The following is a 24304-nucleotide window of genomic DNA, read 5'->3' as shown; positions in this document are numbered from 1 at the left end:
CTGAAGACAGTAGAGATGCTAATGTTCCTTCAAGCCAGTTCCTTTCATGGCTTGTTGGAATTGTTTACAAAGGAGTTCCCACGGAGGGGGCAATATCTACTTTTAAAAAACATTAGTTTGACCAAAAAAAATTCATAAATAGAAGGAACTGGCCCCTTAGATGTCTTGCACAACACAAAGTGTTTCTGTTTTCTTCAGACAGATTCTATTCAAGCAGCTCTTGATTTAGGAGCTGGTTCTTCTGTTTGAGGATTAGTAATGGCTCTTCCACTCCTTTCTTTTTTGTTTTTAGCTACTCCTTCCAGAAAAGAGGAAGGGGGAAAACGTGAAATTTAAAATCTGCCCTTTTCACTTCTTTCAGGCAGTGCTGCCAAGGTTTGCTGTGGGAGGACATTGAAATCTTTGCCCAGAATGAGGATTTGGAATTATTTGGGAATTTCATTTCACCATGTCCATCTTTATCCATTCTTCCATGGATTATTAAATGTTGGCATAGTCCCATCAGACATTCACCTACTCCTAGCTTTTTCATTCCTTACCATGATGAGGTATGGTTCAGACTTAGGGGAGTTCAGGGGACGGTATGAAAATAGGTTGCAAACATGGGTGGCAAAAACTGCAGTGGCTGCTCGTTCCTGGAGCTATGGGCACAGCATTGGCACATCATCGGCTGCAGTGATTTCAGCCCTAGCGGGGAGTTAGTCAATCGTATTTATTGAGCACTTACTTTCATTCATTCATCCATTCATTCAATCGTATTTATTGAGTGCTTACTGTGTGCAGAGCACTGTACTAAGCACATTCCCTACCCAATAATGGGCTCACATTCTAGAAGGGGGAAACAGACATCAAAACAAAACAAGAAGACAGGCATCAATAGCATCAAAATAAACAGAATTATAGATATATATACACATCATTAATAAATAGAATCATAAATATGTATAAAATACACAAGTGCAGTGGGGAGGGGAAGGGGGTAGAGCAGAGGGAGGAAGTAGGGGTAATGGGAAGGGGGGAGGAGCAGAAGAAAAGGGGGGCTCAGTCTGAGAAGGCCTCCTGGAGGAGGTGAACTCTCAGTAGGGCTTTGTAGGGGGGAAGAGAGCTAGTTTGGTGGATGTGAAGAGGGAGGGCATTCCAGGCCAGAGGTAGGACTTGGGCCAGGGGTCAATGGTGGGACAGGTGAGAAGGAGGCACAGTAAGGAAGTTAGTGGCAAAGGAGCGCAGTGTGTGGGCTGGGCTGTAGGAGGAGAGAAGGGAGGCGAGGTAAGAGGGGGCAAGGTGATGGAGAGCTTTGAAGCCAAGAGTGAGGAGGTTTTGCTTTATATGAAGGTTGATAGGCAACCACTGGAGATTTTTGAGGAGGGTCGTGTCATGCCCAGAGCATTTCTATAGAAAGAAATTCTGGGCAGCTGAGTGAAGTATAGACTGAAGCGAGGAGAAACAGAAGGTTGCAAGATCAGAAAGGATGCTGACGCAGTAATCCAGTTGGGATAAGAGAGATTGTACCAACAAGGTAGTGGTTTGGATGGAGAGGAAAGGGCAGATCTTGGCGATGTTGTGAAGGTGAGACTGGCAGGTTTTGGTGATGGATTGGATGTATGGGGTGAATGAGAGAGCAGAGTCAAGGATGACACCAAGGTTACGGGCTTGTGAGACGAGAAGGATGGTACTGCTGTCCACAGTGATGGGAAAGTCAGGGAGAGGACAGGGTTTGGTAGGGAAGATAAGGAGCTCAGTCTTGGACATGTTGAATTTTAGGTGGCGGGGGGACATCCAGGTGGAGATGTCCTGCAGGCAGGAGGAGATACGAGCATGGAGGGAGGGAGAGAGAACAGGGGAGGAGATGTAGATTTGGGTGTTGCCTGAGTAGAGATGACAGTTGAAGCGAAAAAGTTCACCAAGGGAGTGAATATAGATGGAGAACAGAAGGGACCAAGAACTGACCCTTGAGAAACCCCTATAGTTAGGAGGTGGGAGGGAGGAGGAGGAGCCCGTAAAGGAGACTGAGAATGAAGGGCCAGAGAGATAAGAGGAGAACCAGGAGAGGATGGAGTCCATGAAGCCACCTAGCAGTACAGTGATTCTCAGTCTTTTTCATCTGGCCATCCCATAGAGGCTCCTTATCTCTCTCATCACCTCTCCAACAAAATATAGAAGAGGTTTGAACAGTTGGCCAACATTCCTCAAGGAAGGGGTAGAGGAAGTGGAGATGGGTGAGAAATGGGTTGTGGAGAAATGGGGAATGTGGTCTGTGAAAATGGTAATTTCTCTAGGTTTTCTAGTGTTATGCTACCATACCAAAAATTGAATTTTGCACCTGTCCTTTTCCTCCAAATTCCAGTTATTTGCAATATGTAAGTATCAATGTATTTGCCCACAAGGGGAGGAGGTTAATCGGTAACAGATTGCAGATTGTGGTTAAATTCAGTAAGAAATTACTGCTCTGGCAGGTGTAATATTCCAATTGAATGTGCACTTGGCATGTTCCACCAGTGGTTGATGAGTCATTATTGAGCCTCATTTTTATCCTGCCATATTTGGTAGTTATTGCTCATTGTGTTCTCAAAAGTAGGAATCAGAAGGTGAATTTACAGCATGCAGGGGGTTTATTTCTTATATAGCATGTTGGGGTGGGAGGTGCTGGGCAGAGGGCTTGCCCAAATGAAGCTTGCGTAACTGGAGTGAGGTGGGGCTGGGTCAGCAGCAATGTCTTTGGGTTCTGTTCCATCTAAACCTTGGACCAGAAGTCATTCATTCATTCATTCAATTGCATTTATAGAGAGCTTACTGTGTGCAGAGCACTGTACTAAGCACTTGGGAGAGTACAGTATAACGATAAACAGACACATTCCCTGCCCCAAATGAGCTTACAGTCTAGAGGGGGAGACAAACATGAATTACAGATATGAACATATAGGCTGTGGGATTGGGTCAAGGGAATGAATAAAGGGAGCAAGTCAGGACAACGCAGAAGGGAGAGGAAGAAAAGAGGGCTTCATCAGGGAATAATAATAAATAATAATGTTGGTATTTGTTAAGCACTTACTATGTGCAGAGCACTGTTCTAAGCGCTGGGATAAATACAGGGTAATCAGGTTGTCCCACGTGAGGCTCACAGTCTTAATCCCCATTTTCCAGACGAGGTCACTGAGGCACAGAGAAGTTAAGTGACTTGCCTACAGTCACACAGCTGACAAGTGGCAGAGCGGGGATTCGAACCCTTGAACTCTGACTCCCAAGCCCAGGGTTTCTCAAGAGAGAAGACCTCTTGGAAGAGATGTGCCTTCAGTAAGACTTTGAAGGGAGGGAGAGTAATTGTCTGTTGGACACAAGGAGGGAGGACATTCCAGGCCAAGTTGTACTGGTCCATAAGAGGCTTGACAAAAGGGATATAAGGAGCTATGGTTGCACTTGAAGAGCAAAGCATATCTCTCCATCAATCAATCATCAGTCAATCAGTGGTATTTATCATGCACTTACTGTGTGCAAAGCACCATACTAATCACTTGGCAGATAATAAAGTTGGTAGAACTGTTCTCTGCCCTCAAGCAGCATACAGTCTGGAGGGGGACTTCCATGACCTCTACCATTGCTCCCACAACTCTGCTTTGGCCACCAGAGTCCAGATGGACAACACTTCCCCAGTTTTTTAAGGGGGACACTTTTAAATTGGTTGGGGAATAGGAGTGGAAATAATAATAATGTTGGTATTTGTTAAGCGCTTACTTAGTGCAGAGCACTGCTCTAAGCGCTGGGGTAGATACAGGGTAAACAGTTTGTCCCACATGAGGCTCACAGTCTTAATCCCCATTTTACAGATGAGGGCACTGAGGCACAGAGAGGTTAAGTGACTTGCCCACAGTCACAGCTGACAAGTGACAGAGCCAGGATTCGAACCCATGACCTCTGACTCCCAAGCCCGTGCTCTTTCCACTGAGCCATGCTGCTCCTCCGCACATTCCCCACAATTAGTCGATTGGAAATCGTATGTGTGACAAAGTAATTTTGGTTGTGGGTGATTTCCAGAGGCTTTTTAAAAGTATTAGTAATGGTAATAGTATTAACTGCTGTCTGTGTGCAGCTCGCTATATTTTCCTGAAGTTTTCTGCATTGAAGGATAAGACGAACCATGATGTGTTTGCCAGAGTGTGTGTATTGCCAGATGACTAATATATTCATTCATTCATTCAATCGTATTTATTGAGCGCTTACTGTATGCAGAGCACTGTACTAAGCATTTGGAAAGTACAGTTCGGGAACAAATAGAGACAATCCCTAACTAATGGACTTACAGTCTAGAAGGGGGAAGACAGACAACAAAACAAAGCAGGTGCACAGGCATCAATAGCATCAATGTAAATAAATAGAATTATAGATATATACACATCACTATTAAAATAAATGGAATAATAAATATGTATATAGATACACAAGTGCTGTGGGGCAGGGAGGGAGAGTAGGGGCAATGGGGAGGGAAGGAGGAGCAGAGAAAAAGTGGAGCTTAGTCTGGGAAGACCTCCTGGAGGAGGTGAGCTTTCAGTAGGGCTTAGAAGAGGGAAAGTGTGCTAGTTTGGCAGATGTGAGGGGGGAGGCCATTCCAGGCCACAGGTACTCAATGATGGTCCTAGGGTGAGAAAACTTCATTCTTGGAAGAGGAGAGCTGGGTGGGAAAGGCTGTAAAAAAAAAAAAAAAAAGACAGAAACCAAAAGGAAAACAAAACAAAACGTAAAAAAACCCCAAACCTCATGAAACAAAGCAGACCTTGCCAAAGTTAAGGGCTGTGCCAACATCCTTAAAGAGCAGGCTCATGTTCCCTCTTCAAAGCCTTACTGAGAACTCACCTCCTCCAGGAAGCCTTCCCAGACTTTCCCTCTGCCCCTCCCCATTGCCCCTACTCCCTCTGCTCTACCGTCTTTCCCTACCCCCAGCACTTGTGTATATTCGTATGGATCATTTATGACTGTTTTATTAGTGATATGTGCATATATCTATGATTCTATTTAATTTGATGGTGTCGATGCCTGTCTGTCTAGTTTTGCTGTCTCCCCGGTTTAGACTGTGAGCCCGTCGTGGACAGGGATGGTCCCTATCAGCTGCCGACTTGTCCTTTCCAGGGGCGTAGCGCTCCGCACAGAGTAAGCGCTCAGGAAATAAGATCGAATGAATGAATGAATGAAGCTCACCTCCTCCAGAAGGCCTTCCCGGACTGAGCCCTCCCCATCGCCCCTCCTCCCTCCCTCCTCTCTATCCCCTTCCCCTCCCCCCAGCCCTCGTGTATATTCGTATGGATTATTTATGACTGTTTTATTAGTGATGTGTGCATAGATCTCTAATTCTAGAGAAGCAGCGTGGCTCAGTGGAAAGATCACGGGTTTACGAGTCAGAAGTCATGGGTTCTAATCCCTGCTCCGCCGCTTGTCAGCTGTGTGACTGTGGGCAAGTCACTTCACTTCTCGGTGCCTCAGTTCCCTCATATGTAAAATGGGGATGAAGACTGTGAGCCTCACGTGGGACAACTTGGTTACCCTGTATCTACCCCAGCGCTTAGAACAGTGCTCGGCACATAGTAAGCGCTTAACCAATACCAACAGCATCATAATTCTATTTATTTTGATAACGTCGATGCCTGTCTGTCTAGTTTTGCTGTCTCCCCCGTTTAGAGTGTGAGCCCGTCGTGGGCGGGGATGGGCCCTATCAGCTGCCGACTTGTCCTTTCCAGGGGCGTAGCGCTCCGCACAGAGTAGGCGCTCAGGAAATACGATAAAATGAATGAATGAATGAAGCTCACCTCCTCCAGGAGGCCTTCCCGGACTGAGTCCTCCCTTTCCCTCTATCCCCTTCCCCTCCCCATCGCCCCTCCTGCCTCCCTCCTCTCTATCCCCTTCCCCTCCCCCCAGCCCTCGTGTATATTCGTATGGGTTATTTATGACTGTTTTATTGGTGATGTGTGCATAGATCTCTGATTCTATTTATTTTGATGGTGGCGATGCCTGTCTGTCTAGTTTCGCTGTCTGTCTCCCCCGTTTAGAGTGTGAGCCCGTCGTGGGCGGGGATGGTCCCTATCGGCTGCCGACTTGTCCTTTCCAGGGGCGTAGCGCTCCGCACAGAGTAGGCGCTCAGGAAATACGATCGAATGAATGAGTGTCCCAAGGGAGGCTGATGGTGTGGGTGGAGAGGGCCGGAGGACGGGGCGGTGCGGGGCGGTGCGGGGCTGCAGGAGTTAGGGACGCCCTCCCCGCGACCTCTGACCCCGGCCGATCTGCATAGAGGAATGACAGGCATTCGGCGGCCCGGCCGAGCGGCTGCACCCACAGCAGACCGGTCCTGCCCGCTCCCCCGGTGTCCGTCCGTCCCCTCCCCGGAGTCTCCGTCCCCCCCGGCGGGGAGATCTCTCCGAAATGGACCCCCGGAGGGCGGCGGAGGGCGGGCCGTCCGGGCGGGGGCCCCTCCGGCTCGCATGATCGCCCCATCGGCCCGCGGCGGCGCGAAGACATGGGCCAGACCTCGGTCTCCACGCTGGCCGAACAGCCTCCGGCCGGTGAGTCAGCCGGACGGCCGGACGGACCCCCCCCCCCCCCTCCCGCCCCCCAACCCCCTCCCCGGAAAGCCACTTGGGCTTTCTAGGACTTTCAGTCTCAAGTGGACACTTCTTCCCCCCCACCCCTTCTCTCCCTCTCCCCCTATCATTCCCTTCATCTCTCTTTACGCCCCCCTTCTCTCTCCCCCTCTCTTTCCCGCTTCCTTTCATTCTCTTTCCCTCTCACTCTCCTTCTTTCTTTCCCTCTCTCTCTCTTTCTCTCTCCCTCTCTTTCCCCCCTCACTCTCTTTCCCTCCCTCTCTCTTTTTTCTCCCCCTTTTTCTTTCCCTCTCTCTTTCCCTCTCCCTCTTTGCCTTTCCCTCTTTTCCTTTCCCTCTCTCTCCCTCTATTTTTCTTTCCCTCTCTCTTTCCCTCTCCCTCTCTTTTCCTTTCCCTCTCTCTCCCTCTCTTTCCCTCTCCCTCTCTTTTCCTTTCCCTCTCTCTCCCTCTCTTTTCCTCTCTCATTCCCTCTCCTTTCCCTCTCTCCCCTCCCTCTTTCTCTCCCTCTCTCCCTCTCCTTTCCCTCTCTCCCTCATTTTCCCTCTCCCTTTCCTCTCTTTCTCCCTCTCTCTCCTCCCTTCTTTCCGTCTCCCTCTTTTTCTCCCTCTCTCCCCTTTTGTCTCCCTCTTTCTCCCCTCCTTCTCCCTCTATTTCTCTCCCCCTTTCGCGCTCCCTCTCTTTCTCCCTCTTTCCCGCTCCCTCTCTCTCTTCCTCTCCCCTCACTTTCTCCCCTCTCCCTCAGTCTCTCGCTCCCTCTTTCTCTTCCTCTCTCCCTCTCTTCCCCTGTCTGTCTCTCCCCCGCGGGCTTTGGCGCGGATCCACCGATTCCCCTAGATAATGATTATTATTATTATTATAATGATTATGGACTCTCCCGGTCGGGCTGCGCTGAACGCCTCGGTAAAGAGCAGCACAAGATGAATGATTTTTGGGGCAACGGGCCTGGGTTTTAAAGTCACCCCCCGTCCCGGATCCCCAGGATGATCGGGGTGATGACCATCTGCTGGCCCTTCCAGCTTTGGGGCTTTCTCAGACTCTCTGTACTTTTTCTAAGCCCCGAACTGGAGAACAGGAAAGAGGTATCCGATTTTGATTTCTGCCTTTCCCAACTCTTGTCCCGGAGCAATGTGAAACAGAATTCCTCCTGTTCCAACCTTGCCAGCTGATGGTGGGGTTTCATTTAGGGTCGGAACAACGCTTATTGCCTTCTTCGATTTGGGGGTTGAAGTAGAAACGGTTGAGAATTTGGTACCTAAAAGACTGAAGAGTCTCAAATAATATATTTTGCTTACATGACAAGCTGTTAAAAAAAAAAAAAGTCGTGTCCCCCCACGATTGGGGGAACCTTAAGGTTAGTTCGGCCGAAAACTTGCACGGCAGTTTTGAATTATGGGGAAGGGTTTGTGGTTTCTTTTTCTTGACTTTTTTTCGGTAACAAAAAAGGGAAGGAAGGCACCTCTGGCATTTCCCCAGCAGCAGGGAAAAACATCTTTGCGATTGTTTTGCAGTGGTACGTTAGGAAACGATGAAAAAAGTGTACACTTACTATGCTAGAAACTTGTTCTTACTAAATGCTTAAGAGAGTTTGAGATTCCACTTACTAGTTAAACAGATTAGCCAGATTCTGTTGACAGTAACAGGACGGGACACAATCTCTTAATACCAATGAAACTGAAACAAACCTTCGAGATTCCTATACACAAAGTAAGGGTGTTTTTTTCTGCACATTCCTCTCCCCTTGCATTTGTTGGTCGTATTGCTGAGAAAAAGCTCAGTAACCTGGATCATTAAACTCTTCTAGTTTTTATTAGTACTACGAAGGGGTGAACCCTCTCTGAGAAAAGAAGCGGTATCAAAAAGAGTATCCATCTGTGCTGTTTGATTTGATATACAGAGTTTGGGAGACAGAAAAGAGGGGTTTTGTTTACTATTCCTTTGAATTTAGTAAAATTATCATTGCAAAGAAAACTTTCATTTCCTTCGTTTAAGTTAAATGCATTAGAGCTCTCTCATTGCTTCTTAATCCTGAAGCCTAAGAGAAAGTGGGTTATAGTTCTCTTTAATAATAATAATAATGATGGCATTTGTTAAGCGCTTACTATGTGCAAAGCACTGTTCTAAGTGCTGGGGGGATACAAAGTCATCAGGTTGTCCCACGTAGGGCTCACAGTTTTAATCCCCATTTTCCAGATGAGGTAACTGAGGCACAGAGAAGTTCAGTGACTTGCCCAAAGTCACACAGCGGACAAGCGGCGGAGCCGGCATTAGAACCCATGACCTCCGACTCCCAAGCCCCGGTTCTTTCCACAAAGCCACGCTGCTTTAATCTCACCTAACATCAAACAGACCATAAAATTAAATTAGTATTCAATAATAGCAGGTATACCAAGTGTTAATTTTTACCCAGGGAGAAACTTTCTAAGTAAAACTTCATTCCAAGATGTGGCTACAGTTCTAAGTACTGTACAGTACAGTTTGGTTTTTATTATTATTCTACAAAATTACATTATCTTGGGTGAGTACCCCTTAAGCTCTTGATACCTCATTCCCAGCTCCACAGTACTTTATGCACATATCAACCAATCAATCAATTGTATTTATTGAACTCTCACTGTGCAAAGTGTGAAGAGAGACATTGATATAAATAGAGAGAGGAGAGAGGGAGAGAGACATAAATCACAGACATGCACATAAATGCTGTGGGGTTGAGGGAGAAGTGGTAAAGAAGCAAATATAAGCTTAAGGGTGATACAGAAGGGAGTGGGAGAAGATTAGAGGAGGACTTCGTCAGGGAAGCCTTCTTGGTGGAGATGTGCCATCACTAAGACTTTGAAGGTGGGGAGAGTAATTGTCCGATATGAAGAGGGAAGGGTGTTCCAGGCAGAGACAGATGTGGGCAAGAGGTTGGTGGTGAGATAGGTGAGATTGAGCTATAGTGAGTAGATTGGCAAGGAAGCAGTGTGGCTTAGTGGAAGGAGTACAGGGTTGGGAGTCAGAGATCATGGGTTCTAATCCCAGCTCCCAGCTTAACTTCTCTGGGCCTCAGTTACTTCATCTTGTAAGGAGATTATGACTGTGAGCCCCATATGGGACAACCTGATGACATTGTATCTACTCTAGTGCTCAGAACAGTGCATGGCACGTAGGAAGCGCTTAACAAATACCAAGATTATTATTACTAGAGGAATGAATTGTGTATCAGGGTTGGGGTAGGAGAGCAGTGAGGTGAGGCCTTGTCTTGTCTTATGCCATCGAGTCGCCTTGTCTTGTCTTATGCCGTCGAGTCGTCTCCGACCTATAGCGACGCCATGGACACATCTTTCCCAGAACGCCCCACCTCCATCTGAAATTGTTCTGGTGGTGTATCCATAGAGTTTTCTTGGTAAAAGTACGGAAGTGGTTTACCATTGCCACCTTCCATGCAGTAAACTCGAGTCTCCACCCTCGACTCTCTCCCATACTGCTGCTACCCAGCACAGGTAAGTTTTGACTTGTAGCAGATTGCCTTCCACCCGCTAGCCACTGCCCAAGCCAGGAATGGAATGGACATGCCTCTACTTGACCCTCCCTCCCATAGTCAAGACTGGTAGAGTACTGGAAACTCTCCAGATGAGACCCTGAGAGGGAGTGAGGTGAGGTAGGAGCAGTCAGAGGGATTGAATGCTTTAAAGCCGATGGTGAGGAGTTTCTGTTTCCTTTTACTCTGCCTTTTCCCCCAACTGTAATTTATTTTATTGCCTGTCTCCCCCTCTAGACTCTAAACTCCTTGTGGGCAGGGATCATGTCTACCAACTCTATTATATTGTACTCCCCCAAGTACTTAGTGCAATGTAAGCGCACACATTAAGCACTCAGTCAGTGTTTTTCTGTGATTGATTGGAACCGTTTCAGCTTCTCTCTGTCCCTGTGATGGAGTGATTATTAAAATAAATCCCAAATAATGTGTTAGGCATATTTTTCTTCAATCACCTACAAGGTTGGATTCTGCTGGCCAAAACCGTAGGAAATATTCCATTCATCACTACAACTGAAAATATAACTGTTAACAAAAAATAAATTGAAAAGTGATGCATGCTTATTATGCAGATGAATGGCTTTCAAAACAGCTGAGTTCTCTCAATTGCAACTTTCCAAGTTCTCATCTCTCTTCTATGGAATACGTAGATCTTTTTTCATTTAATCATTTAATCAGATTCTCGAATATTCTCCAATAAATATTTTCACAGGGTCTACTTTTAGAATATGTTTGCAGCTTTCGGCACTTTTCTCTTTATGTTCAGGTGAAAATATACCCTATACTGTATTCCAATTGTTCCATTTCTTAGAAGCTCTGCCCACAAAGAGTTAAATTAAAATGTTCCTGGACCAAATGTGTGTGCACCTGTGCTTATAAAATATTCACATATAGTCTCTTTTTTTTGTTCTCATTATATTGTGGGACAATTTAATTTAAATGAGAATCTGTCTACCAATAACAAACTGCCAATCAACTACCCTATGTTTTAACCTTTATGGGCTGGTAGGGATTGTGGAGTTAATCTTTTAAGTTTAGTGGCAACAAAAAATAATTATTCTAAGGAATAAATAGTGCACTAAAATAGCAGTAGCTCTTGGAATCTAATGTTTGAATTAGGCATTTTAGAAGATATCAAAGGTGAAGAGTTAACTAACTTGAACTCAGTTTACTTGCTTTAAATTCTCTTGGGGTTTGGGGCTTTTTGTTTATTTACCCAGTAATTTTTCCTACAGGTGCTAGGGGAATAATGGGATTCAGATTTGATTGTGTTACCTGTGTACCAATAATTATTCTGACGATAGAATGGGCATCGTTCTGAGGTAAAGGTAAAACTGTTCTGCATTTAAAGAAAATGGAAAGACACAGACAATCAGTCACTCAAATATATTGATTGAGAACCACCTCTGCACAGAACACTCTACTAAGTGATTAATAATAAAAATTATAATAATGATACTTGTGATACTTGTTAAGAGCTTACTGTGTGCCAGGCACTGCTCTAAGCCCTGGGGTAGATACAGGCAAATCAAGTTGGACACAATCCTTGTCCCACGTGGGGCTCACCATCTCAATCCTCATTTTACAGGTGAGGTAACTGAGGCACAGAGAAGTAAAGTGACTTGGCCAAGGTCACACTGAAGATGTGGTGAAGCCAGAAATAGAACCCATGAACTTCTGACTCCCAGGCCCATATTCTATCCACTACACCATAGTAGTCATGAACCCTGGCCTCAAGAAGCAGGGGAAGCAGCGTAGCCTAAAGGATAAAATATGGGCCTTGGAACCAGAGGATATGGGTTCTAATCCCCCTTCTACTATTTACCTGCTGTGTGAATTTGGGCACATCACTTAGCTTCTGTGTGTCCCTGTTTCCTCAACTGTTAAATGGGTGTTCAATACTAGTTCTCCTTCCAATTTGACTGTGAGCCTAGTGTCGGACATAGACTGTATACAGGCTGATTAACCTATCCCAGGGCTTAGAACAGTGCTTGACACATGGCTCAGTGGAAAGAGCATGGGCTTTGGAGTCAGGGCTCATGAGTTCAAATCCCAGCTCTGCCACTTGTCGGCTGTGTGACTGTGGGCAAGTCACTTAACTTCTCTGTGCCTCAGTTCCCTCATCTGTAAAATGGGGATTAAGACTGTGAGCCCCACGTGGGACAACCTGATTCCCCTATGTCTACCCCAGCACTTAGAACAGTGCTCGGCACATAGTAAGTGCTTAACAAATACCAACATTATTATTATTATTATAAAGTGCTTAACAAGTACCAAAAGATAAAAGAAGCTTACAACCTAGCTGGAGTCAGACACTACAACACATTACTGGAAGAGGGGAAAATAGATTACCAAAATATGTACATAATTGCTAGTGGTGTGTGAGTATCCAAGTGCTTAAGTGTAATATGGAACTGAAGAGGGCAGAGCCTGGAGGCGACGGGGCCGATGTAGTAATTGAGTTGGGTTATGCTAAGTGCTTGGACCAATATGGTGGTAGTTTGGGTGAAGAGGAAGGAAAAGATTCCGGAAATGTTGTGAAAGAAGACCTGATGGGATTTGGTGATAGAATGTGTGGTTTGAAAGAGAGAGAGGAGTCATGGATAATTCCAGGATTGCAAGCTTAAGGGACTGGGATGGGATGATGTAATGGGAAAGCCAGAGGAATAAGTGTGTTTAGGAGAGAAGACAACAAGTTCACTTTTGGATATGTTGTTTGAGGTATCCGTGGGATGGCAATTCCCATTGAGATGCCCTGCAGGCAGGAGGAGATAGCCTAATGTAGTAGGTAGTTTTGGAAATTGTTTGCATAGAGTTGATAGTTGATGCCCTGGAGGAAACGACCTCCCCAAGGAAGTGGGTGTATAATGGAGAATAGAAGGGAATCCAGAACTAAGCCTTGAAGGACCCATACACCTATAAATTATGTATTATAAGTTATCTGTCTCCCCTTATTCTCTGCAAGCTACTTGAGAGCAGGAAAAGTGTCCACCAGCTCTGTTATATTTTACTCTCCCAACCGCTTAATACATCACTCTACCCATAAGAAGAGAAGCAGCATGGCTTAGTGGAAACAGCAAGGGCTTGGGAGTCAGAGGTAGTGGGTTCTAATCTTGCCTCCATCACTGGTCAGCCGTGTAACTTTGGGCAAGTCATTTAACTTCTCTATGCCTCAGTTACCTCATCTGTAGAATGGGGATTAAGGCTGTGAGCCCCACACGGGACAACCTGATACCTTGTATCTACCCTAGTGCTTAGAACAGCGCTTGGCACATAGTAAGTGCTTAACAAATACCATCATTTTCAAGGGACAGTCTTGATCCCCTTCTGTTCTCCATCTATACTCACTCCCTTCGTGAACTCATTTGCTCCCACGGCTTCAACTATCATCTCTATGCAGATGACACCCAAATCTACATCTCCTCCCCTGTTCTCTCTCCCTCCCTCCAGGCTCCTATCTCCTCCTGCCTTCAGGACATCTCCACCTGGATGTCCGCCCGCCACCTAAAACTCAACACATCCAAGACTTAGCTCCTTATCTTCCCTCCCAAATCCTGACCTCTCTCTGAGTTTCCCATCACTGTGGACAGCACTACCATTCTTCCCATCTCACAGGCTTGCAACCTCGGTGTCAACCTTGACTCTGCTCTATAATTCACCCCACACATCCAATCTGCCATCAGAACCTGCTGGTCTCACATTCACAACATCACCAAGATCCACCCTTTCCTCTCCATCCAAACTGCTACCTTGCTGGTACAATCTCTCATATATCCCAACTGGATTACTGCATCAGCCTCCTCTCTGATCTCCCATCCTCCTGTCTCTTCCCACTTCAGTCTATACTTCACTCCGCTGCCCGGATTATCTTTCTGTAGAAACACTCTGGGCATGTCACTCCCCTCCTCTAAAATCTCCAGTGGTTGCCTATCAACCTTCGCATGAAGCAAAAACTCCTCACTATTGGCTTCAAAGCTCTCCATCACCTTGCCCTCTCCTACCTCACCTCCCTCTGTCCTCCTACAGTCCACCCCATACCCTCTGCTCCTCTGCCACTAACCTCCTCACTCTGCCTCGCTCCCGCCTGTCCCGCCATCGACCCCTGGCCCATGTCCTACCTCTGACCTGGAATGCCCTCCCTTCTCACATCCACCAAACTAACTCTCTTCCCCTCTTCAAAGCTCTTCTAAGAGATCACCTCCTCCAGGAGGCCTTCCCAGACTGAGCCTTCCCTTTCCTATTGCTCCTCTTCCCCTCCCATTGCTCCTACTCCCTCTCTCTGCTCTACCCCCTTCCCCTCCTCACCGCATCTGTATATATTTGTACATATTTATTGCTCTATTTATTTTATTAATGATTTGTATACATCTATGGTCCTATTTATCTATTTTGATGATATTGATGCCTGTCTACTTGTTCTGTTTTGTTGTCTGTCTCCCCCTTCTAGACTGTGAGCCTGTTGTTGGGTAGGGATTGTCTATATCTGTTGCCGAATTGTACTTTCCAAGCACTTAGTACAGTGTTCTGCACACAGTAAGAGCTCAATAAATACGACTGAATGAATGAAAGTGCTCAATAAATATCATTGATTGATTGAACAATGGTGTAAAATATGCCAAGGGAAATACCAAGAATAGACAGTTCACCCACTGCTTCTACTTCCTCTTCTCCAACTCACTCCTTGCCCATCTTCAATCCAGCTTCCGTTCCTCTTATCCCACTGAAACTGCTCTCTCCAAAGTCACTGATTACCTCTTTCTCATCAAATCTAATGGATTCTGTCTGCTCTAATCTTCCCTGACCTCTCGACTGCTTTTGGCACTGAAGAAACAGCATAGCCTAATGGAAGGAGCCTGGGCCCTGTTTGCTGTGTGAACTTGGATAAAGCACTACTCGAGTGCTTAAAAGAATACTTGGAAAATAGTAAGTGCTTAACAAGTACCAATCAATCAATCAGTGGTATTAATTGAGTACTTACTAAGTGCAGAACACTGTACTAAGGGTTTGGTAGAGTATAACAGAATGAACAGACACATTCCCTCTTCCACGGTTCTTTCCTGGTTCTCCTCCTCGCTGGTACCTCTTCCACAGTCTGTTCCACTGGCTACTCCTCTAATAATAATAATAGTAATAATTCTGGTATTTGTTAAGCACTCACTGTGTGCCAGGCACTGTACTAAGTGTTGGGGTAGACAGAAGGTAATTGGATTGGACACAGTCTCTGTCCCACATCACTTAGAACAATGTTTAGCGTATAGTAAGCACTTAAATACCATCGTTAGTATTATTATTATTATCTCTACTTCCCATTCCTATATCCATCCTTGAATATTGTGTCAATCTCCTCACTGACTTCTCTGCCTCCTGTCTCTCCCAATTCCAATACTCCACTCTGCTGCATGGATCAATTTTTCTTAAAAAAAACCATTCAGTATGGTGTTGCAGCAGCTGCTCAGTTATCATCCATTCTCCTCACAAGTCCCAGCCTGAAAAGCAGTGTTGCTGGGACAACTGCTTCTAGGCTAGTGTCTTCCAGGACTTTGTGTTGGTGATCTTCAATCAATCAATTGTATTTATTGTGTGCTTACTATGTGCACAGCACTGTCCTAAGTTCTTGGGAGAGTACATTATAACTGAGTTGGTAGGTTTGTTCCTTGCCCATAATAAGCTTACAGTCTAGAGGGAGATGTTATATAAATAAAGAATGGGCTTCCCCTGTCACCTGACAGAGCAACTGGCTGGTGTATAGTCATCTGGCTGGTGTATAGTTTTTCTGAAATGGGTATACAATTACAAGTGCCCTTAGTCCTGTAAAGCCTATTCTCGGGATGGCAACAATAGCCTTGATATGTTTTAATGGTATTTATTAAGCATATGCTAGGTATTATTAAGTATTATTAAGTATTATTAAGTATTAGTATTAAGTATTAGGTATTTATTAAGTATATGCTAGGTACTGTACTAAGTGCTGGAGAAGCAGCATGGTCTAGGGGAAAGACCATGGGCCTGCTTAATAATAATAATCTCAGAATTTATTACGGTGCCTGGCACATAGTGCTTAACAAATACCACTATTATTATTATTATCATTATACAAGATAATCTGGTGTGAGACAGTCCATGTCCCACGTAGGGCTCACAGTCTTAATCCCCATTTTACCGATGAGGTAACAGAGGCACAGAGAAGCTATGTGGCTTGCCCAAGGTCACATAGCAGACAAGTGACGGAGCCAGGATTAAAACCCAACTCCTCTGACTCCCAGGCATGTACTCTTTCCACTAGACCAAGCTGCTTCGGTGGATGAGAAGTCATTTCTGGTGCAAGCCATGCCCTGCCCAATAATACTGTGCTGGGACCTGCCTTGTTCTGGTATGCAGTTGGTCTCACCACTGCCCCCCATTTTACTGAGAAGGGAAGCAGAAGTGAAGTGACTTGTTCAAGGTCACACCCAGCCTCGATCAGCCTGAGGTTAGAATTTAAGGTTCACAAATCTTGTGAGCTTTTGTTCTTATGGCTATTGTTATTCTTGAGTTTGTTTTGAGACAATTGCCCATCAATCACAAGAAAATTAAAATAACACCACTCCCTACAAAGACTAGAAAGACAATAACTGGTTTCCAACTCTTAATGCTATAGGATACTGGCTATTTGCCCATTAGTGGCTTTACAGGCCAACACTTTTGATAATATTAATAATTATGGCACTCATTAAGGTGGAGCTAAAGAGTTATGAGTTTGAATATCTCCCAGTTCCTCAGTGGGCTTTCACTCTATCTTATCCCCAGTGTGCAAATGAGGAGACTGAGGCCTAGAGAGGATAAGTGACTTGCCCAGGGCCACACAGTAAGCCACTTACAGAACTGAGATACGATCCCCAGGTCTCTTGTCTCATGGTCTTGCCCTCTTTCCACTAGGTTCCACTGCCTCCCCAGTAGGCAGGCAGGATGTCTGGCAGATAATTTACAAGTCACTTTCTGCTTCTTTACTAAGTAGATGGGCAGACACTAAGACTCAGGTGATTGGCTTTGCTAAGTCTACTTTAGAATTTTATCTTTTAAAAAAAAACTTGCAAAAGAAGCTAGAGGAATAAAGATAGTAGCTTGTTCCTTGCAAAAAACTGTGCACTGGAAAAATAGCATGCACTTACCAATGTTGAAAAAGTGGGTAATAAATAATAATAGTAATAATCATGGTATTTGTTAAGTGCTTACTATATGCCAAACACTATTCTAGTTTTGAGTAAATACAAGAGTAAATACCAGATAATCAGGTTGTCTCACTTGGGGCTCATAGTCTTAATCCCCATTTTATAGATGAGATAACTGAGGCACAGAAAAGTTAAGTGACTTTCCAAGGTCACACAGCAGTCAAGTGGCAGACCCAGGATTAGAACCCACTGTTCTCTGACTCCCAAGCCTGTGCTCTTTCCACTAAGCCATGCTGCTTCTCTAATAAATTCAGGTGGCTATTTTTTCATTTTGTTTTGCCAGTCTTTCAATCAGTGGCATTTATTCATTCAGTCAGTCATATTTATTGAGTGCTTACTGTGTCCAGAGCACTGTACTAAGCGCTTGGGAGACCTGAACAGAGATTCTCGATTTTCTAAAACAGCTGAGCCTCAATGTCTCCCCACGGATGGTGATTTACAAGATCTCTCCAGGCATATTACTGGACTACTGGGGAGACAGTGTGGCCTAGTGGAAAGAGCAAAGAGTGGGACCGTGAGATAGCAGACCTGGGATCTAGTCCCTGTTCTGCCAGTGGCCTCTACTGTGCGACCCTATCATGAGAGGCAGTGTCGCCCAAGTGGAAATAGCATGGGCCTGGGAGTCAGAGGACCTGCCCTAATCTCAGCTCTGCTACTTGTAAGCTGTGTGACTTTGGGCAAGTCACTTCACTTACTGGGCCTCACTTCCCTCATCTGCAAAATGGGGATTTAGTCAGTCAGTCATATTTATTGAGCGCTTACTGTGTGCAAAGCACTGTACTAACTGCTTGGGAAAATACACTATAACAATGTAACAGACCCATTCCCTGCCCACAACGAGTTTGTAGTCTAGAGGGGGAGCTAGACATTAATATAAATAAATAAATTACAGATATATACATAAGTGCTGTGGGGCTGAGAGAGGGGATGAAAAAAGGGAGCAGGTCAGAGTGGTGTAGAAGGGAGTTGAAGAAAAAGAAAGGAAGTCTTAGGGAAGGCATCTTGGAGGAGATGTGCTTTCGATAAGTCCTTGAAGGTGGAAAGAGTAATTGTCTGTCGGATTTGAGGAGGGAGGGTGTTCCATGCCAGAGGCAGGATGTGGGCAAGAGGTCAGCGGTGAGATAGACCAGATCGAGATACTATGAGAAGTTAAGATTAGAGGAGCGAAGTGTGTGGGCTGGGTTGTAATAGGAAAGTAGCAAGTTGAGGTATGAGGTGACTGAGTGTTTTAAACCCGATGGGGAGGAGTTTCTGTTTGATGCGGAGGTGGATGGGCAACCACTGAAGGTTCTTGAGGAGTGGGAATACATGGACTGAATGTTTTTGTGGAACAGTGATCCGGGTAGCAGAGTGAAGTATGGACTGGCCTGGGAAGAGACAGGAGGCAGGGAGGTCAATTAGGAGGCTGATACAGTAATCAAGGTGGGGTAGGATAAGTGACTGTATTAACATGGTAGCAATTTGGACATGGCTTAGTGGAAAGAGCATGGCTTGGGAGTCAGAAGTCATGAGTTCTAATCCCGGCTCCACCACTTGTCACCTGTGTGACTTTGAGCAAGTTGCTTAACTTCTCTGTGCATCGGTTACCTCATCTGTAAAATGGGGATTAAGACTGTAAGCCCCATGAGGGACAACCTGATTACCTTGTATCTACCCCAGCGCTTAGAAAAGTGCGTGGCACATAGTAAGTGCTTAACAAATACCATCATTATTATTATGATGGAGAGGAAAGGGTGGATTTTAGCAATGCTGTGAAGGTGGAACCAACAGGATTTAGTGATAGATTGAATATGTGGGTTGAATGAGAAAGAGGAGTCAAGGATAACAGTTTTGTGAGACTGGAAGGCTGGTGGTGCTGTCTACAGTGATGGGAAAGTCAGTGGGAGGACAGGGTTTGAGTGGGAAGATGAGGTGTTCTGTTTTTAGGCATGATAAGTTAGAAGTGACAAGAGGACATCCAAGTAGAGATGCCTTGAAGGCAGGAGGAAATGTGAGACTGCATAGAGAGCGAGCGATCAGGGCTGGAGATGTAGATTTGGGTGCCAGCCACACAGGGGTGGGAGATGAAGCCACTTGAGCGAATGAATTCTCCAAGGGAGTGGGTGTGGTTGGAGAGTAGAAGGGGATTCAATACCTTTTCTCCCTCTTACTTAGACTGTGAGCCCCACGTGAACCTGATTATCTTGTATCTATCCCAGTGCTTAGTACAATGCTTGGCACATAGTAAGTTCTTAACGAATATCACAGTGATTATTATTACCCCACGAGGATGTTTGGCAGTACGGTGAATTCTCCTATAACCCTGGAATTCTGTTTTAAAGAAACATATGAAATTCATGTTTTAGTAATTTGATTTAATGAGGATTAATGGACTGGGGGATGGATAGCTCAAAGATAGAACATTTTTGATATAAATTTCTATGTCCACAGATAACAGAATGCTTTACCCCCTTGCCCTTCCCTGCAGTTTTATTATATTAAATGCAGTAAAGTTGTTGAAACACAAAGTCCTTTACAAGAGATTAAGGCTCGGGCGGAAAGTGTCGCAGCATTTTGTCTTGAGCAACACCACGTGTGTGCATGCACAACCATTTCTTTCTAAATTGAGTCTATTTGCATCAACTTTTGGATTGTGTTATACTAGGACAGACTTGTATGGGGTAAGAAAAATCTCTATTTGTTATATCACATTTTATCTAAAGCAGGTAAATGGAAGCATGCTATAGCAGATGGACTGTAATAATAATAATTGTGGTATTTGCTGCGTGCTTGCTATTTTCCAATCACTGTACTAAGCCAATGAGGTAGAGGCAAGGTAATCAGATTGGACACAGTCCGTATCTCACATGGGACTCACGGACTTCATTCCCATTTTACAAATGAGGTGACTGAGGCACAGAGAAGTTAAGTGACTTACCCAAGGTCACATAGACAATTGGCAGAGCTGAGATTAAAACCCAAGTCCTTCTAACTCCTGGGACCATACTGTATCTACCTACTAGGCTACCCTGTATCTACCCATTAAGCTATGCTGCTGTATTCTGAAATTCTTCAATTGTGACATTTTACAAAATGAATACTGGTGAAGGTTCTGGGAACAGTAGAATTTGATCAACGTTTAGACTGTGAGCCCAGCTTTGGGCAGGGATTGCCTCTATCTGTTGCCAAATTGTACATTCCAAGCACTTAGTACAGTGCTCTGCATATAGTAAGCGCTCAATAAATACTATTGAATAATGAATGAATTGGCCATACCAAGAATGGCTTTATTTGGAATCATTGATAATCCATGTGTTTGAATGTCAGTTTCAGTTTGCTAAAGATATGATTGTTTGGAGACTTATTCCTGAATTTTAGGACCTTGGACCTAAATTTCAGAACTTGAAATTTCAGTTAAGGGTCACCATTGAAATCAAGGTGCAAAATTCAGGTTGTCTAAAGCAGGATGGACAGAGAAGGAAAGATTACAATTTGTTAACAGTGCCTTTTGGAATATGGAGCCCCATGTGGGTCAGAGACTGTTTTCAACCCGATTTGCTTGTATCCACCCAGGGCTTAGTACAGTGCCTGGCACATAGCAAATGCTTAACAAATACCATCATTATTGAGAAGCAGCAGCTTGGCATAGGAGGTAGAGCACGGTTCTGGGAGTCAGAAGGTCTTAGGTTCTTATCCCAGCTCTGCCTCTTGTCTGCTTTGTGACCTTGGGTAAGTCGCTTCATTTCTCTGGGCTCAGTTATCTCATCTGTAAAATGGGGACTGAGACTATGAGGCCCATGTGGGACAGGGACTATGCCCAACCCAATTTACTTCTCTCCACCTCAACACTTAGTACAATGTCTGGCACATAGTAAACACTTAACAAATACTAGTTATCATTATATGAAGAAAGTATGTGCTCGCCCCCTCCCTTTAATAATAGTAATAATAATGTTGGTATTTGTTAAGCGCTTACTAAGTGCAGAGCACTGTTCTAAGCGCTGGGGTAGATACAAGGTAATCAGGTTGTCCCACGTGAGGCTCACAGTTAATCCCCATTTTCCAGATGAGGTAACTGAGGCACAGAGAAGTTAAGTGACTTGCCCACAGTCACACAACTGACAAATGGCAGAGCCGGGATTCGAACCCATGACCTCTGACTCCCAAGCCCGGGCTCTTTCCACTGAGCCACGCTGCTTCTCATGAAGCAGACTTTGAGGAAAGCTTCTGATTTCATAAGGATTAGATGAATATAAGTAACTTTCAGGCATAAAAAACAGAGCTGGAAGGGACACTTAAACAAACAAAAGGAAATTAGTAGACACCTTTCTGCTTCCAATATGTTTGTTTGTTGAGTGGGGATGACCAAATTACTATGTGAAGAAAAGCATTTTTCAGTGCCCAGCCTTCCTGTTCATGTCTTTTCTCAAGCGTGTCTAAGCCCATCATGGAGTATTCATATTTCTTCTTTTTGCTGTGAGAAGATATGAGTGGGGACTGGACAGTAGCCATTTTACATAAGAAGCAGCATGGACTAGTGTTTAAGAGCATGGGATTGGGAGTCAGAGGACCTGGGTTCTAATATCGGCTATACTACTTGGTGCTGTGTCCTTGGGCAAGTCACTTAACTTCTCTGTACCTGTTACCTCTTCTGTTAAATGAGGACTAAAGCTGTGAGCTCCTATATGGGACATGGACTGTGTTCAACCTGATTAGCTTGTATCTACCCCAGCACTTAGTACAGCACCTGGGACACATAGTAAGTGATTAACAAATACCAGGAAACCCAGCTCTGCCACTTGTCTGCTGTGTGACCTTGTACAATTCATTTAACCTCTCTATGCCTTAAGGTTCCTTATCTGTAAAATCAATGAATGGTATTTATTGAGCCCTTAATATGTCCAGAGCACTGTACCAATCACTTGGGAACTTCAAAAGAGTAGGTATAGATCATCCCTGTCCACAAGGAGTTTACAGATTGGAGCTTAACAGATGTTAAAATAAATTACAGATGTATGTAAATACTGGGGAAGGGAGTGGAGAAGGGGTGAATATCAGGGAAACAGACCTAAGTGTATAGGTGACACAGAAGAGGAAAATGAGGGCTTGGTTGGCTAAGGCCTCTTAGAGGAGAATTTTTTAATGATACTCGTTAAGGGCTTACTGTGTGTCCAGCACTGTTCTATGCTCTGGGGTAGATACAAGATCACCAGGTCAGACACAATCCTTGTCCCACATAGGGCTCACAGTCTTTAAGTATTAAATCCCCATTTTACAGTTGAGGAAACTGTAAACCTTGAACCACAAAGAAGTTAAGTGATTGTCCCAAGGTCACATAACAGGCAAATGGCAGAGGCATATATGATTTTAGTAGGACTTTGAAGATGGGGAGAGTGGTGGTCTGTCAAATGCATTCATTCATTCAATAGTATTTATTGAGCGCTTACTATGTGCAGAGCATTGTACTAAGCGCTTGGAATGTGCAAATCGGTAACAGAGACAGTCCCTGCCCTTTGACGGGCTTACAGTCTAATCAGGGGAGACAGAAAGACAAGAACAATGGCAATAAATAGAATCAAGGAGAAGAACATTTCATTAAAACAATAGCAAATAAATAGAATCAGGGTGATGTACATCTCATTAACAAAATAAATAGGGTAATGAAGATATATACAGTTGAGCGGACCAATACAGTGCTGAGGGGATGGGACGGGAGAGGGGGAGGAGCAGAGGGAAAGGGGGGAGAAGAGGGTTTAGCTGCGGAGAGGTGAAGGGGGTGGGGTAGAGGGAGCAGAGGGAAAAGGGGAGCTCAGTCTGGGAAGGCCGCTTGGAGGAGGTGAGCTTTAAGTAGGGTTTTGAAGAGGGGAAGAGAATTGGTTTGGCGGAGGTGAGGAGGGAGGACATTCCAGGACCACGGGAGGACGTGGCCCGGGGTCGTTGGCAGGATAGGCGAGAACGGGGGACGGTGAGGAGGTGGGCGGCAGAGGAGCAGAGGGTGCGGGGTGGGCAGTGGAAAGAGAGAAGGGAGGAGAGGTAGGAAGGGGCAAGGTGATGGAGAGCCTTGAAGCCTAGAGTGAGAAGTTTTTGTTTGTGCGGAGGTTGATAGGCAACCACTGGAGGTTTTTAAGAAAGGGGAGTGACATGCCCAGAGTGACACAGAGTGTCATCTTCTGCAGGAAGATGAGCCGGGCAGTGGAGTGAAGAATAGACTGGAGCGGGGAGAGAGAGGAGGAAGGGAGATCAGAGAGAAGGCTGACACAGTAGTCTAGCTGGGATATTACGAGAGCAAATATGATTGGGGAGGGAATTCTAGTCCAGAGGGAGGATGTGGGAGAGGGTTCAGCAGCAGGATCAATGAGATTGAGGTACAGGGAGCAGGTTGGCGTTACAGGAGTGGTATGCCAGTTGGGTTGCAGTAGGAACTCAAAGAGATAAGAAAGGCCGAGCCAAGCTGATTAAGTGCTTTACAGCCAATGGTAAGGAGTTTCTGTTTGATGCAGAGATGGATGGGCAGTAGTTGGAGGTTTCCTGAAGAGAGGGAAGTCATGGATAGAGCGTTGGTTTTTTTTAAGAAAAATTGATCCATGCAGCAGAGTGGAGTATTGGAATTGGGAGAGACAGGAGGCAGAGAAGTCAGTGAGGAGATTGACACAATATTCAGGGATGGATATAAGTGCTTGAATCAGCAGGTTACAGTTTTGGTGGACAGGAAGGAGCAGATTTAAGATATATCGTGAGAGTAGACTGATAGGAGGACTAGGTGACAGACAGAATGTGAGGTTGAATGAGAGATATGAATCGAGATTACTGGCAAGGTTATGGGCTTGTGAGACAAGGCGGATAGTGATGTTGTCTATGGTAAGGGGAAAGTCTTGGGGAAGACAACTTTTAGGTGGGAAATTAAGAGTTTTAGATATATTTAGTTTGAGGCCACAATGATACAGGTGTCCTGAAGGCAGGAGGAAATGCGAGATTTTAGAGAAGGAGAGGTCAGGGCTGGAAATGTCGATTTGGGAACCGTA

The 24304-nt window shown here is 45.1% G+C and overlaps 1 protein-coding gene and 1 non-coding gene across 8 annotated transcripts in view; one reads left to right on the top strand and one right to left on the bottom strand.

Moving 5' to 3' along the window:
• The window catches only part of PHACTR2 (phosphatase and actin regulator 2), a 212020-nt gene that overhangs the window by 65828 nt on the left and 121888 nt on the right, over window positions 1–24304 (top strand). For 2 of the 7 annotated variants that reach the window (XM_039911160.1, XM_039911159.1), the window contains exon 1: window positions 6319–6542. The exons of 1 other annotated variant lie outside the window; for it this stretch is intronic. In XM_039911160.1, coding sequence (XP_039767094.1) covers window positions 6497–6542 — 46 coding nt within the window. In that variant the 5' untranslated portion in view covers window positions 6319–6496. Of the gene's footprint in view, window positions 1–6294; window positions 6543–24304 lie in introns of those variants that run through there. 4 more of the 7 variants (XM_039911162.1, XM_039911161.1, XM_039911163.1 and 1 more) reach the window with 3 other exon arrangements.
• Window positions 10071–10208, bottom strand: LOC114809698. Its single transcript, XR_003757475.1, has one exon. It is a non-coding gene; the product is annotated as a small nucleolar RNA SNORA7 (small nucleolar RNA).

The sequence above is a fragment of the Ornithorhynchus anatinus genome, chromosome 2 (assembly GCF_004115215.2).
Source record: "Ornithorhynchus anatinus isolate Pmale09 chromosome 2, mOrnAna1.pri.v4, whole genome shotgun sequence".
Lineage (NCBI taxonomy): Eukaryota > Metazoa > Chordata > Mammalia > Monotremata > Ornithorhynchidae > Ornithorhynchus > Ornithorhynchus anatinus.
The sequence above is the reverse complement of the archived record's forward strand: the minus strand, read 5'-3'. Positions and strand labels throughout refer to the sequence as shown.